This window comes from Peromyscus maniculatus, chromosome 8, assembly GCF_049852395.1.
Source record: "Peromyscus maniculatus bairdii isolate BWxNUB_F1_BW_parent chromosome 8, HU_Pman_BW_mat_3.1, whole genome shotgun sequence".
Classification (NCBI taxonomy): domain Eukaryota; kingdom Metazoa; phylum Chordata; class Mammalia; order Rodentia; family Cricetidae; genus Peromyscus; species Peromyscus maniculatus.
The window spans coordinates 43,633,010-43,649,503 of NC_134859.1; the positions used below are offsets into that span (position 1 = coordinate 43,633,010).

The 16,494-nt window shown below is 49.9% G+C and overlaps 1 protein-coding gene across 6 annotated transcripts in view; it reads right to left on the reverse strand.

The window, feature by feature from the left end:
* Positions 1-442: 442 nt before the first annotated feature.
* The window catches only part of Snap47 (synaptosome associated protein 47), a 71,799-nt gene continuing 55,747 nt past the window's right edge, over positions 443-16,494 (reverse strand). For 4 of the 6 annotated variants that reach the window (XM_042284107.2, XM_006997226.4, XM_042284106.2 and 1 more), the window contains exons 4-5: positions 15,747-15,871; positions 443-953 (exon numbers count right to left, since the gene is read on the reverse strand). In XM_042284107.2, coding sequence (XP_042140041.1) covers positions 807-953; positions 15,747-15,871 — 272 coding nt within the window. In that variant the 3' untranslated portion in view covers positions 443-806. The remainder of the gene's footprint in view (positions 954-15,746; positions 15,872-16,494) is intronic. The other 2 variants (XM_042284108.2, XM_076542454.1) reach the window with 1 other exon arrangement.

Sequence of the window (16,494 nt, forward strand, 5' to 3'; positions counted from 1 at the left end):
AGCGGGCTTCCCCGATTGTGAGCAGCCTAAATGGGTGGTGGAGGAAGCCGTGTGCTAAATGTGCAGGCCCTCTCCCTCTGAGAGTACATGGCTGCGGCCCTCCTCCACGGACACCAGCCTCCATAATCTTTGACCTGATGCAGAACCAATACCGGTGATTCAGGAGCTTCCAAGCCTTCAGCACTGGGGCTGCTGGGGTCCAGATTCCTGGCCTGGGCAGCTACAGTGAGCACAAGGCTGTGCGTGGACCCAGCCCCTACGACGTACGCAATCCAATAAACACTCTGTTCTAATACACACATACAGCCACTGGGACTCACTCCATAGACCTCCAAGTGATGACCACGAGAAGGTGCCGGGGGCTACGGCAGCATCTTAAGGGGGAACCAATGCCTGCGGCAAGTGAATGGCAGAGTTAGACCAAGTACTCATACCTCCCTCAGAATGGCTGACATTTTCTTTACTGTTTGGCAAAGTGGTGAAAAGATGACAATATGGTGTGACTTGTGCATGGTAACCTGGGTCACGGCCCCACAGTGGCAGCACAAAGCTGGGGTCTCGGTGAAGACAGGAAGGATGGCTATGCTGTGGTGGCCATCCTTACCTGAACAGGACTTGGCCCACATGCTGAGGGCACCTGGAAAACACACCACGCTCATGCAGCCATGGCCTCTTGGTGGCCCATCCTAGGAAGGTGCAGTTCCAGCACCCAGAATGGCTTCCCGGGTTCCAGTTGAAAGGACACAGGGAACAAGAGCAGAATCAGGAGAGCCATGCCAGGGATGGCCGTTCTGAAGTTTGCGTCACTACATCAGCTTTCTCATACGCCGGTTATGCTTGTCCACAGTCAGGGTTGCCTGGTCCACAGCTACGGTGATGCCATCCAGAGCCTCGTCCTGGCGCTCGAGCTCGGCCTCGGTGTCCAGCGCCAGTCCCTTCAGCTTGCTCAGGATCTGGGAGAAGCAGAAGTAATAAGCACACAGTTTCCATCCTTAGCTCACTAGCAGAAGCCTGACGTAACCAAAGGGATGCGGTTTTCTGAGTCAGGAGGACACAGCCTACAGAGCCGCCGCCGCCGCCTGGGCTTGGCCTCGGCACTAGGCTTGACCCTGTGGTCCCAGGATGCAGCTGCCCACCATCGGTAAGTGTATGTGACCATCCCAGAAGGTGCTGAGCGAAACCATGTGGACCTGGGCTAACAGAGTCACTAGGCTACGTGGCTCACACCGCTAGACAAATATTGGGGTGAACCTTGAACTCGGTACAGCAGTGTGCTTGTCATGCTGCAGCAGCTGTGTGCAGCTGTGCTCACAACTCACATACCAGCAAGGGAGCCAAGCATTCAGACCTGGGTAAGTCACCAGATGTTGGTGATGTTCAAGTCCCCTCACAAGGATCCTCTGAAAATGCATCCTCATCATGAAGTGACAAGTGCCTATAATTTATAGGCCACACAACACAAGGCCACTTCAAAACCTACAAGGCTGGCCATCCTTACCTCGGGTGGGTGGTGCAGAGGGCACGGAGGGTCTCAGGACAGGTATGTGTGCCCTCAGGGCCACTGGAGAAAGCAACAGACCACTGCAGGCCAGACAGGTTGGGAAGCCCATCTCCCCTAGCTTCCCACACTCACATGAGTGATGCACGTCATACTTCAGGCAGTTTGATTTTCCTGCAGTTCTGAGCTCCTCACACTGTGGTTGCTCTATGTTCCTGGGAAGCTGGGTCAAGCAGCTAATATTTCCAAGCTGACAGGAAAAGGGAAAACTTACTAAAGAAAACAGCGCCCACCACTTGGGATGACTGTGAACACCTTCTTCCAGGGGAAGCCTCACATCACAGTGGGCCAAGGAAGAGGGATTGAGGAACCCGAGTGTAGTGAATACCTCTCCACCTATAACCTTTAAGTACCAGCCCCTGGGGCGTGGCCTCGGGGCTACCCTTGAGACCTGAGAGGCACATAGGCCGCTCTCTCCTCCCTGTTGTGGGCTTGGATGGTGCAGACTGACTCAGGTGGCAGACAAGCATGGGACAGGACCTCAGCCTTCCAGGACCCTGCAACAAGTCGCCTATTCTGTTTAGTGAGTTGTCTTTTCCAATCTATGTCCTAATAAATTCATTATACCCCTTAAGCAGACTCCCTTGGATTTCTTGCTACACCCAAGTCATCAGGACATCTTGGACACAATCACTGTCTCCCCACAGCTGCTTACGGCAGGGACGGGCTGAGTGGGGACTTCAGAGGCCCCCAAAGTCTGTCTAGTGATTGCATTATATCCTAAGACCGTCCCTGACCCCTACCTGAGGACACACGTGAAAGTGTCCTCTGAGGGTCTGGCAGAGCCACCACACACCTAGGTGGCCCACACTGCTCTATCGGCACCTAGCTGGTACCTCCGGTCACACACTAAGTGCTCAGTTCTAGTTCACAAAGGCACCCTTGCTCATAGGCTGGCACTTCCACCAGCTTGGAGACCCGGCCAAGAGCTGTGCATTTGACTAACAACACACACAAGCAGGAGAAGCCAGGACAGCAAGGCCTGAGTTCTTTCCCAGCAGCTAGAGTCATATAAGCCATCGGCACAATAAACTGCAAATGACAAGGGCCTGTATTGGGGCCACCAATGGGCCTCAGGAGCTCCTCTAAAGACAGGCTACGCCAAAGCATGCGGAGAGACAGAGGGAGACAGCCTGTGTCTCCCCGTGAACACTTCATCACAAGACTGAGCATACTCTCTGCAGTTCTAGATCTGTTCCCCCAAAGCTGGCTCAAGTTCTAGAGAGCACACTGTGGGGTCAGTGAGCCCTGGAGATGGGCGATGACATCAGGCAGTAGGTCTTTTCCATCTCCTATACTTGTGACCTCACACAGTGGACCCCAGACAACAAAGTAAAACAAGGAAATGAATCCCCTAACACCCCGTCCCACCCTCTCCCCGGGCAACATTCCTCTCTCACCTGCCTGGTGCCACCTACTTGTCTGTCACTCTGTCTGTCATCTGACAAGTCCCCCAGCCTCCCACAGTCAGGCCATACACAAGCCCTGGCCATGCTTCTTTACAGTCTCCGGGGCTGTGTACACATGGGTCCCATACAAGCACATATCTTTGCAGAGGGTGTAAATATACCGTGACAGGCCAATAATGCAATTCTCGGCCAGCACCCTTGTCCTGCAGGCATACGTACGTGCCATGGTCTGAATAGAAATGTCTTAGACTGTGACCTCTTTGGAACCAGGATCCAGGTCCTGCCAGAACTCTGGGCGCCACAGCTTCCAGCCAGGCATGTGTGGATCCTGTAGCACATTGGCCATTGGTTTACTTAGGAGGTAGAGTTTGTCTTGTCTGTGTCTAAGAAGAACAGTGCTTGTGGGAAAGAAGAGACTTAAAGAAGGAAACCTGACTGTGACTTAATCATTATGCATGACATTAGTGTGACAAGTAGGCATCCTTATCCCCCCAAATCCCAAATCTGAGTCTTTCTGAGCTGATGTGACGCTACCGTAGGCCACCACACCTGATCTCACATAGGTCACATCAAAATGCAGGCACTCTAATCAGGCATGGAGGGGCACATCTGCAATCCCAGCACTTGCAAGGTGGAGGCAAGGAAATCAGGAGTTCAAGGCCAGTCTCAGCGACATACGGAGTTTGAGTCCAGCCTTGATGACACAAAACCCTATCTCAAAACAACAAAAATAAAATATAAAACAAAACCTCCGAAATGCAGGTACACTGTAACTATGGTCTGAGATCTTCTTCAGGTTTGTGTCCAAGGTGCACACAAGACAAGTGAATTTCATGTTTAGACTGGGTCCCAGCCTGAGGCTATCTCATGTCTGAGAAATATTTCAAACTCCTAAATAATCTCAAACCAGTAGGGTACTGCGTGCTTCAGAAAAGGGATGTTCAGCCCATGTGAGCTGGATTTTATTACTACATCCACATGCTTGCATGAAAACTAAAAATACGTGATTAAAGTACACTTCAGTTTTGTTTCCTGGCATTTGCTTTTTCCTTCTCTGATGAGCTTAAACAAAAGCTTAAGCTATGGGAACCCCCTCCAATGCAACTCACAGAACTTAATTTTAGGAACTGCTCTTTTTTTTTTTTTTTTTTTTTTTAAATCTCAAACTCTTTTTAAATAAGGTCCAGAAAAGCTGAGCACTGGCCATGAGCTCTGGGGCTCACTGGATCCAGACTGAGCTAGCTTACAGGAGACATAACCACTAGCTTGGCATTAACCCCCAGGAGGATGATTCAGTCACATCACCAGGGCACTGTGAGAAATCACATGTCCCTGAAAACAAAGCAAGGATCTCATCTGGGCCTGGAGGAGGCAGTCACTCCTGGATGCTGGGCTGCACAGCCTAAGCAGCCCTCCCAGCCGGGGGTGGCCAGAGAGCTGCAGTACAGGAAGAAACAATACATTCTTAAATGACCATATAGTGAGTGAAGAGTGAAGACTTCCAAAATACACTTCAAAAAGAGCGTGAACCAAAGTCATGACTGGTTAAGATAATACACACAATGTATTACACAGAATGCCAGTGTGAATGTGAGGCTGGACAGACATCTCAGCCAGGACAAACATGAATACCAGCCATATGAAACAGGAGTAAGGGTCACAGGACCTTGTGTCCACAAAGACCACCTGTATGACAGTCTGTGAGACTTACATTTCCACTGTCATCTTCCTGAAAAGCTAAGTCAATTGCTTTTGCCTTGTACACAGTGAGAAGAAAAAGAAAGATTACGTGTGGGCTGAGGATGTAGCTCAGCTGAATCTCAGTCCCCAGAATTACATAAACCGGGTGTGGTGGTGTCGGCCTGTAATCTCAGCACTTAGGAGGTGGAAGTCAGAAGACCAGAAATTCAAGGTCATCTTGACTAGGCCAGCCTCAACTACATGGGACTTTCCCAAAGTGGGGGGGGAGGGAGAGGCAAGACTATGTATTCTGTGACCTTTGCCTAATAGTCAAAGAATATTCACATATAATAATCTGTGGCCCAAACAGCTGATTGCCCATCCAAGTTTCAGCGTTTTATTGTAAAATACTCAAAATAAAGGCTGGTTGCTATTTAACATTTGATTTGGAAAAAGTCTCACCATTTTTTAAGTCTTAAAAACAGAACTCATTCCAAATAGCCCGCTAAGACCCCTTGGCCTGTCTGCCAAAATGTACTTGGAATTAATTAATACTGCCCATACTGAAAAGACATCCAACGGCTTCTAGGTCTGCAGACAAAGAAGGTCGCAGAGCTAACCTTCCCAGCACTAATACCTTACAATATTGGTAGCCTTTTTTCTTTAAGAGAGGGATTGAAGTAATTAAATAGCACCACGCACATTCCATATAACAGGGGATGGAAAGAATGGAGCTCGTGAAGTCTGGCCAAACCTTAAAAACAGTTGTTCCCTCTGTGGCCCAGGATGACAAGCTGTCTAGTCATCAGCACATAATGCTGCCAGTCTCTGACGTACCCGGGGGGGGGGGGGGGGGGGGGGGGGGGGGGGGCCTCGATGAGCCCTCTCTGGCTGTGAGTCAAAGACCAGGCTCAAATGGACGTTCCCACAAGTCCCTCATATGTAACAAACACACAGTAACCAGGCGGCTTCACCTGTGCAGACTACCTAACTGCAAATGCTCAGCCCATGCTGGACAGGCAAGGCACGTAAACATGTGCAGGCACGTGTCCAGGAAAAGTCTGGGAAATTGAGGGCTTTTCTCTCGGGGAAGTCACGGATGCAACACAGCAATGAGCAGCAAGTGCCACTGTCCGTGAGTCACATCAGCTCCTCTCAGTGTCTGTGGCGGGAGAAGGCAATAGTTTGGGTGACTCAGGCAGGATCCAGACAGGAAGTAGAGAGGGACACATAAGATCATGGGAAAAAGCCAGTAAGACCCCCCCCCCACACCTCCCACCTCCCCCTGTGCGCAACATACACACATACACACAGCTGTTCCTAGGACAATCACAAATGCCACTCTGCAAGGGGCCACTCCCAGGGAATCTTTGAGGAGGGCTCTCTACCTTGCTGGCCTTGAAAGCCCTATGGGTCCTGAAGGCTGCTCTGGACAAGAGCTCACAGCTCAGTGGTATGTGATGATGAATGGTCTATCTGCACAACGCTGCCTGGACTGGAGACCAGCACACCAACACAGTCCTGGGTGGCAGCAGTGCCATATAGAGAGACCCCAGCCTCCAAAGACAGCACATTATGGAACCAGAGCTGACTGACAGATGCACTGGATGTGCCCCCACACACACACACACTCCCAAGGGGTCTTGGCCTCGTGATGTAGAGCTGGGCTGTCAAGACAGCCTAGCTTGGGACACATTCTGTGTGCCCACACGTGTAGCAGTACACTGGCTGCTCTCTTCACAGAGAATCTTGGAAAGGATGCTCTGCTCTACCTTGTCATATGACTCTAGGGTCTGGGGTATGGATGTGAGCACCCACAGTTAGTATGAGTGAGGCCGTCTGCTCGCCACTCTTCCTACTCTGACTCACCCAGAAACTGTGAATTTTCCTACAGTGAGAAATTAGCAACCAGTTAAGAACAGAGCTGGGATAAATCAAGCTGTCTGCAACTCTGAGCAGTTCTTCCAGTTGAGCCATTAACATGCTGTGGAGAAGGTAAAGAGGGGAAAGTTGGCTTTCACAACAGGGAAGCCCTAGGGGCTGCAGGAGCATGCTCTGCTGCAATCCATCACACGCAAAGCTCGCAGACCACCCTAGTCTCACGTCCCAGCGGCTGCATTCCGAGGGGCTCCTGGTGGTCTGGGGCTGGCAGGGAGGGTGGCTGTGAGGCTCCGGTCTCATGGTCTCCCCCATACCATGGTGTGCGTGGGCTTGCTTGTGCCACTTCTGAGGTGACTTAGAGACAGCGGAGTGGCTGAGCTCAGGCCTTCAGGGATCTGTGGGCCCTGAACCGCATCTGGCGGCCGGCTGCCAGTGACAAATAGCTGTTCTCACTTGAGGGCCAGCCATGATGCTTGAGTACACAGATCCAAGGCTGGCCCAGACCACTGCTACTCAACTCAGTCATAGGTGACCTCCAAGTGAGTCAAATGTCTGCAGAAAGATGAATCTTCACTACACAAAACAGGAGACCTGGGAAGATCTACTGAGGCATGGCTTCCCCAGGTTCTCAGCAATGTGGATGCCTCACACTGCTTCTTGAGGTACCATCTGTTCTTATCCACACTTTCAGGTACAACCCTGCTGGATGACGGGACAGTGACGACCAGAATACCCAACCCAATGAGTTCTACGGCCAGATGCAGTCACTACACCTCCCCATCTCTGCATGTGCCGCCTTCACACTGCACACAGACAGAAGGACAGCCAGCCCCTGAGCTTGTTCATCTCTCATTCATCTGACATGATTTAATGGCATCGAAACCCAAGACCTGCTTCCCAGCCAAGACCGAAGCTACTTCACACCTGTTACCTACTATGACAAGTTAATTAAAAGGGGTCACTTAAGGAAATGCAGGGCTTCGGTGAACTATAACAACACTCCAGCTGAACACCCCAGCCTGAGAATATGGGGAGGAGCAAGCCAGCCTCCCTGTACTAACAGCACCCTCTTGACACCGAGAGTCTGGGGACCTCTCCCCATCAGCAAGCAGGCATCTCTCAGCTGTGTGTCCTCTAATTCAGCTCTGATATCCACTTCCTGGATAGTGCAGATCCCAAGGGTGGGGACTCTGTCCCCACAGTGTCCCCACTCCAGTGCCGGATGTGAACCTTCTCCTGATGACCGGCTATTCCACCCTTCCTGATGACCAGGAGTTATGTCAGGGTTCCTACAAGCCCCCTTGGCTTGTCCTGGTTTGCTCAGAACGCAGAGAACACTAACTTATGTTGACTGGTTCGTCATGAGGATAATTACCAAGGATACAGACAAAGAAATGCACAAGGCCAGGGTAGGGCTTCCATGCCCTCTGTGGGCACTCGCCCTTAGGTCCTCCAATTGTCCGGGGAGATGTCTATCGGAAAGACGTCTGAAAAGGTCTCTGGGGATATTATGGAGGCTTCGTTATATGGGGTGATTAAACCACTGGCCATTGGTGATGCACTCAACCTTCAGGCCTTCTTCTGAGGTAAGGCTGAGGGTCCTCACATTCCAGCTTTGCCCTTTTCGGTAAGCAGCCCCACCCTGAAGCTACTCTAGTGGCTGTGGCTACTGGCCAGCAGAGGGCTCGTTAACATGGGAACAGAGTTCACTTCTGGATTCCCAGGATTTTCAGAACGAAGCAGAGTATCCCATGCTTCAGTGACTTTCTCCAGCATACATCATATGCCAGGGAACGGAGCTCATTAAATGTACAGTGACTGAAATAATAAGTTTCTTCTCTGACCACAGTGGAATCGAAGTAGAAATTTGGAAATCCCTAACATTCATAGATATACACAAATTAAACAGCAGCTCTGAAACAACCAACGAAAGGAAATTAGTAAATTCTTAGAGACGACTGAAAACGAAAACACAGCACAGGAAACAAACTGAATCCATATGGGAAGCTCGCAGAGAACGGGGGATTTGGTGTGAGGGAACCAATGACTTACCACGTTAGCAGCACACTGCAAAGACCTTCCACTGACAAAGGATGGGCATCAACAGAATCCGACATGCCCTCCCGATTAAATGCTCAGAGACAAAAGAGGACCTTCCTCAAGAGAGCAATCGGGTTCACAAGTAGCATCTACCAACAGGGCGCCCACATCCTGGGAGTCAAAGTAGTGAAAAAAGGGGACTGCAGAGATGGCGCAGTGCTTAAGAGCACTAACTGCTCTTCCAGAGGACCTGGGTTCAATTCCCAGAACCCACAGGTTGGCTCACAACTGTCTGTAATTCCAGTTCCAGGGGATCAGATGCCCTCTTCTGGCCTCTGCGGGAATGGAGCATGAACATGGTACCACAGACACATGTGGGCAAACATTCATATACAAAATAAAAATTTCTAAATAGTGGAGCAGGAAAGGAAAAAAAAAAAGTGAACAGTTTTGGGAAGGACACACAGAAAGACTCCCGTGTGGAGAGGGTGTTACCTGACTGCAGGGAACCTAAGACTCAGCTCCAAACGTGAACAGGTCTGAGCAATGAGCTCAGCACAGGACCAACGTGACACAAGCCTGTAGCCCTCTAGAGCAGCAGCAAAGGACTGGAAAAGGAAGTGGAGGAAACCATTCTGCTTGTGACGGCGTCCCAGAGAACAAAACAGCAGCCTAGCAAAAGGGTGGCACGTGCACAGGAAAGGAGACGCTTTGCTGACTGAAGCTAGAGACCGAAACAAACAGGAAGATTCCCTAGGTGCTCGGCCAGAAGATCTCAGGCTGCCCTGGCCACAGAACCTCCCAAAGTGACACAGAGTCAATGCGGGCAGGGTCAAAATGCAAGCTGCAGTTTGTAAACCAAAAAGGAAAAGCTGAACTTTTCCCCCTTATGGAAGGGACCTAGAACAGCCAAAGCAAATCTCACAGAGTGGGAGCTGGGTGCCTGTATGCATGTGCAATCTCAGCATCGGGAGGCTGGAGGCTCAGGAGTTCGAGGCCAGTGTTGGCTACATAATGAGTTTGATGTCAGCCTGGGCTGTATGAAACCCTACCTCAAAAGCTAAAAACTAAACAAGAGAACTACGACACACTTAACGATTGTAGAGCTTACTACGGAGCTATAGTAATCAAAACACTGACCAGTAGACCAGGATAAAGAAGAAAAAGGGTGAGAAACCCATACTTCCATGGCTAATGGACTTTGGACAGGGCTTCAAGGCAACTCACAGTGGGAAAATAGTTCACTAACAATGTTATAGCCATCTCATTTCACATGCAAAAATGAACTCAAAATGGATGAACAACTTAAGACATAAAAGGTGGAACTCAAAAGTCTTCAGGGCCTTGTTTTTTAGCAATGTGTTCTTTAAATAGCAGACCAGCACATCACAAGCAACAACAACAACACAGGAGAAAAGTGTATACCATTAGGTAAATTAGGTGGGGTGGCACACACCTTTAGTCTCAGCCTTGGGAGGCAGAGGCAGATGGATCCCTGTGAGTTCAAGGCCAGCCAGGAATATATAGTGAGACCCTGCTTCAAATACTAAAGTGAGGGGATAAATGTTATAATTTGAACTCTTTGTACCTTTATTGTATTATAAGAATTTGAAAGCTGGGTACGACGGTATACCTGGGAAGGGGAAACAGGAATGCTGTCAAGAGTTTGAAGCCAGCCTGGTAACCCAGGAAGTTCTAGGCTAGCTTGGGTTACAAAGAGACCCTGTCTCTAAACAAACAAACAAGTAAGTAAATAACTAAATGCCAAACAAAAGATCTGACTAGCCTTTGTTCCTGGGTCCTGGAAGCACCTAGATCTTTGGGACTTGTCAAGTAATGGAAATGTCTTTGTCTTTGTAACCAAGGAGACCCAGGCCTACACCTGAGTTTGTGGTGATGCAAAGGCCAGCTGTGTGACTAGAGGGTAGAGGTGGTGGCCACCGGACCCCAGTGTGACCTCCCAGAGAATGGGGGTTCGGTATGAGATTCAGGTCTGAGAGTGGTGATTCCAGCTTGACCTGCAATGTAAGCCCCAGAAAGACTTAACGGAGATCCTGCTTGGTGGCACAAACGTGCTGGAGGGTAACAGGCCAACTCCCTGGGAGAGGCCGGGAGACTGTTGGGGCCTCTCTGATCTAGCTCTGTGTTTCCTCATCTGGCCGCTCTCCCTTGTACTCTTTATATTAAAATGTCAGTTGTGAGTTGGCGAGATGACTCGGTGGGACGAGGGCTCACTGCACAAACATAAGCACCTGACCTGAGGTCAGATCCCAGCACCTACATAAAAGCTGGGGCACTGAGATGCGTCACCATAATCCTAGAACTGTGGAGCAGACGGGTGGGTTCCAGGGCTCACTGGCCCGCGGGTCCGGTCAGGTTAGGGTCTTTATCTCAAAAGGTAAGGTGAAGGAGACTGAGGAAAGGTATGCCTGGCCTCCACGTGTGTCAGGATACTCAACCCGTGTCTGAGGTGCACGATTTAGCTCAGTGCTACAGTGGACTAGAATAAAGCTCTAAATAAAAAAACATCAGCTGGGCGGTGGTGGCGCACGCCTTTAATTCCAGAACTTACTTGGGAGGCAGAGCCAGGCGGATCTTTGTGAGTTCGAGGCTGGCCTGGTCTACAGTGCGAGGATCCAGGACAGGCTCCAAAGCTACACAGAGAAAGCCTGACTTGAAAAACCAAAAAAAAAAAAAAAAAAATCCCCTGGAAACCTCTCAATGAAGGTAGGAATGGACGATGATGTATCCACAGGAAAGTTCCAGTAAGTGGGAGGACACCTGAGCATGAAAAAGGCAAAAGCCTGCAGTGGCCAAAGCCAAACACGCAGCGCCTCCTCTCAGTACAAACTGTTCAAGGGACGGACCTTGAACTCAGGCTGGCAAGTGGGACCTCCTGGGCCCTACCTTTAGAGGCTGTGCAGTCTGGTCGGGCAAACTGATGGGGAATTGTGTGTGGCCCTTGCCCAGGGGGCTAAGGCCCGCAGCACATGTGTGGGGTCATCACGGTGCATGCCACTGTGTGGAGAAGACCCATGGTCTCAATGTGCAGATAGTGTGGTTGCAGAAGTCGAGTTGGTGACGCTCTGACCCCTGAGCCCTGTTTCGAATCAGGGACACTTGGGGAGTACAGTCATCTCATGCAGACGAGGGTCACGCAAAATGACTGACTGGAGTTTCCCTCTCCAGCAGGGAGAGAGGAGAGTTTGAGGTAGGTTTAAATCTGGGGTACCAAGGAAAACAGGCCAAGGTGATGGGTACCGAAAATGATGAGCCATGTTCTACATTTGCTCAGAGGAATGAAAAGGTAGAGATAGCAGACATGAACTTTTTTACATTTTTTAATTGTATTTATTTATTTTTGTTTTGTTTTGTGTATTGTGGTGGTCAGAGGACCATTTTTTTTGTTTCTTTGTTTTTGTTTTTGTTTTTTTCAATACAGGGTTCTATGTAGTTCTGGTGCCTGTGTTTTGAGACAGGGTCTCACTGTGTAGCCCTGGTTGGCTTGTGTAGACAAGTTTGTCCTCAACTCACAGAGATTCTCCTGCCTCTGTCTCCTGATTTCTGCGGATTAAAAACATGTACCACCATGCCTGTCATAGAATAACTTGTGAGACTTAGTTTTCTCCTACCATGGAGGTCCCAAGGATCAAACTCAGGTCATCAGGCTTGGTGGCAAGCGCCTCTACCCACTGAGCCATCTCACCGGCCCACAAGTTTCTTGAAGTAGGTTATATAACCAATAGAGAACCACAAAACTGTTTCCAGAGAGCTACAGTTACATCTGGGCAGGTACAGGTACATGTGGAGCTGGGGTAGAGGGAGCTTGTGGGAGATTCTAACAATAAACATAAAGCTGCAAGACCATCATGCCGTGCAGACCTCACCTGCGGAGTCCCACCACACCCTCTGAGCACGACACTAGATCTTACACACAGGAGTAGCTTTCTCTGCCGCCGCCGTCTATTGTTAGGACCAGGGTCTTTCTGCCCACAGTCCACCGGATCTGATCACCCTGGTCTCCAGCAGTAGCCTCCCAGTAAGAGGTAAAGTGGGAAGAACCTCTCAACTCGGGTCAGGACACAGAGACAGAGACGGAAAGAAGCCCCGTATGAACCCTGGAAGCCTTGCTTCAGGAGAGCAAGCCCCATTTCCTGTTTTATCAACCTTTTACCGCCACCAACGTGTGGTTCTGTGGATCCCCTGGACCAAGCGCAGCCACAGCTCTGAGGAGGAGCAGACACTGTGCCAGTTGTCAGTTGAGAGGCTTTGCCAAATCTACCAGGGGATTGGTTTCCTTCTGGCCTCCTGGGCTCTTTCTCCCCCAGCCGCAGTGACGCGGCAGCTGGTGGCCACAAACCACGCACCCACTCCCGCCCTTGTGTAATCCTGGCCACCTCCCCATTAGCATCCCCAACTGCAATTTAAATCACCAGGACACATCTCAACATAATGGCTTTAATAGCATCTGCAACCCAAACCACAGCTGGACGGAGGAGGATTTCTTGCATTTTTGTTTTCCCCAGAATTTAACTCGTTCCTACTTGTGCTCCGACTGCACAGCCAGGAATTCCTCTCCAAATACGAAACATGTGTTTCACCTCGAAAAGACCGCTTCACGTAAAGCTAGGCTGCACCCCCTGACCAGTACAGAGCCCCCACCTCAGACCCAGTCTGGCACCACAGACCCTTAGCACCACTGATCACAGTGTCCCAACACTAAGACCTCTACACATCGTATCCAGTGTTGCCAACACGGACCACTCCAGGACCTCTAGGTACTGCCACAGACAGGCGCTGTGGAGCCCTACCCCATTCTTGGCTTGGGCTATGTTCATCCTGACATCTTCCCCTCTGGCCCTCAACTTTAGGATGAAGGCTGACAGATTGACAGATTGATTGATTGATTGATTGATTCATTCATTCATTCATTTATTTTAGTTTTTCGAGACAGGGATTCTCTGTAGTTTTAGTGCCTGTCTTGGATCTCGCTCTGTAGACCATGCTGGCTTCCAACTCACAGAGACCCACCTGGCTCTGCCTCCTGAGTGCTGGGACTAAAGGCGTGCGCCACCGCCGCCTGGCGGCTGACAGAGATTTGATGCTCACAAACAGGAGGTGCCTCTCAGACTACATGACCATCATTGCAACTAACAAGTAAGATTCTGCCTGAACACAAGTGCAGGTTCAGACACTATTATAGAGGTAGGCATGAGGCACCTCATATGCAGCCCCCGAGACCAATGTACTCTTGTCCAAACTCTCAGGAAGGTGCTCAGAGGAAACTGGGAGATGTGGGCCTGTGATACACTAGGCTTCCTCAGAATCCCATACAAGTAAGACCACATTCTGAAGTCTTGAAGACAATGTGACTAGTGACCTGCAGAAGACGCTCGTCACACCTGGCAGTGTGCCTGGGTCGTGCTTAAACATAATTATTGAACCATGAAGGAAAAGGAACAGGGGTCTATGTTTAAAGAATCTCATAGAAAGGATGAATTTTCCCCCCAAAGATGAAACTGCTAAGATCAAAGAAGTTTGTGCCTATGCAGACACATAAACTGAGCACTCATTTTTAAAATCCAGGTTTACTGAATGACTGTTCACATCCACCTCCCAATGGAAACACACAGTGCTCTGCTTGAGGCATGCCTCCCCACCCCAGACAGAACCCTGTATTTACCAGCAACTCCCACAGACGAGGGGCAGAGCAGTTACCATCTCTGAAGGTGGCTGCAGGTCCTGGTTAGAACAGACAGGCCTCATGGCAGGTTGGGGCAACATGAACACTGACTTGGCATTTTAATTTTTAAATTATATTTGTTTTTTTAAAAATTGTTTGTTTTTAAAAAAGATTTATTTAGTTTAACTTTATGTGTGTGACTCTTTTGTCTGTCTGTCTGTATGTGCACTATGTGAACGCAGTACCCACGGAGACCAGAAGGTTGGTTGTGAGCCACCCATGCTGGAAACCACGCCCAGGCCTCTGTCTCTTCTAAATTAAGAACAGGATTACATTGACTCAGGCATGCATGCATTATGTATGCATGTACGTATGCATGCATGTACACCTGCAGGTAACTCATGATCCTACTGCCTCTTCCTCATCCTCCTGACTTACTAACAGCTCTTTTCTGGCTGTTGCTTTTTAGGGAGCCTCTCTCTTCCATCAGGCTGGCCTGATGCTTCAGGGTGCTGTGACCGCAGAGAAAAGCCATCACATCCTACAAGAACTCTTATCTTCTAAGGACAGAAACTGAAACATCTGAAAGTAAAACAACATGCTGATGAGCTCCTTCAAAAGCCAGAGGAAAAGGCAGGCACACTGTGCAGGGACACTACGAAGAGGTAAACGTCAACTATTTGGTGGAGTGTTTAAATTTCAACTTTCTGAGGACAAGTGGAGAACTTTCAGAATCTAATGTTGAACATGAGACATCTGAGCAAGTTAATTTACTCTTAGCTGTATATACATGGCTGTAGAGGAGAACATATGTTCATGAGCAGCACACAGCATACAGTTCCCACATACCATACAACACATGTACACAGAGCACATGCACACTGCACAGTCACATGTAAGTAGGCAGAGCATACACATGCTGTGCAGAACAGGGATAGCACTATGTAGCACATACACATACAGTCTACATACATGCACACATACATATGCAATGGAGGGAGGTGGCCACCAAGGCAACTGTATGTGCAGATGGTGTGCACACTGTGAGTTTGTATGCCATGAAACTAGAGTGCTGGGATGGGCAGCTGCATTCTTGTCCTCTCTCCAACCAAAAACAGAGCAGAGCCTGGGACCAAGAAGCTCCTTTAGAGCAGTGGTCCTCAACCTTCCTAATGCTGTGACCCTTTCATACAGTCCTCATGCTGTGTGACCCCCACCAGAACATGATTTTCATTGCTACTTCACAACTGTGATTTTGCTACTGTTATGAATTGTAATGTGAATATCTATGTTTTCCAATGGTCTTAGGCGACCCCTGTGCAAGGGTCGTTCAATCCCCCCAAAGGGGTTGAGACCCACAGGTTGAGAACCACTGTTTCAGTGAAAGGCAAACATAATCCAACAAGGGCCTGTCTTCAGGCAGGAGAGGGATGAGGCACAGGTAGTGAGGGCAGAGATGCTTAAGTGGCCTACAGAGGCAGTGGGGACCCTCTACCTGTGTCAGCTCCTGGGCTTCCCCCTCAGAGAGCAGCGGCCAGTTCCTCTGCAGCTGCAGCTGCTCGCCTTCCTGGCCTCCCGTGGGCAGCTCGCGGGGTGCAGTGCAGCCCATCAGTCTGGATGCTGGAACGGAAAGCTGAGGTCAGCGGTGAAAACTTTCGGAAGGCGCAAACCACACACAAGCACTCAGCAACTCACAGAGGGGCATTTAAGACTGCCACAGGCTTTGGCCTGAGGAGCACGTCCGAGTGTCCATATGGGCATGTATGGGCCTCGGTGTCTGGGCCTCTGCTGAGCTGAATGCCCCCACATCAAGGTGAGTTTTCAATACTGTAAACACCCAGGGCTAATTCTGTAAGTATCTCTGGAGAGAAGGGCCTTTAATCCGTAAATGTTCAATTTTTAAAGATGTGGCATATGAAACACAAGAACTGCTGGACCCTGGCGGAACACACATATAACACATCACCAGGAAATGTGGGGACAGTTGAGCTATTCCACAGAACACTGCGGTTCCAGAGAGAACAGGAAATGGCCAGCTACTGGAGCCAAGTGGAGCTACATGCACAAGCCTGCCCTGCTCCAGCCCTGGTGAGTCAGAGCCACCCGTCCTGAGGTCAGCGAGGGCTCAGCTCAGTGGTCAGCTCCACAGCTTGGACAGATCGACGCACACCTGTGTGCTGGGGAATCTCTGCACCCAAGACCGGACGGCTGGCAGGAACGGCGGAACCGGTGAAGTGTGGCGT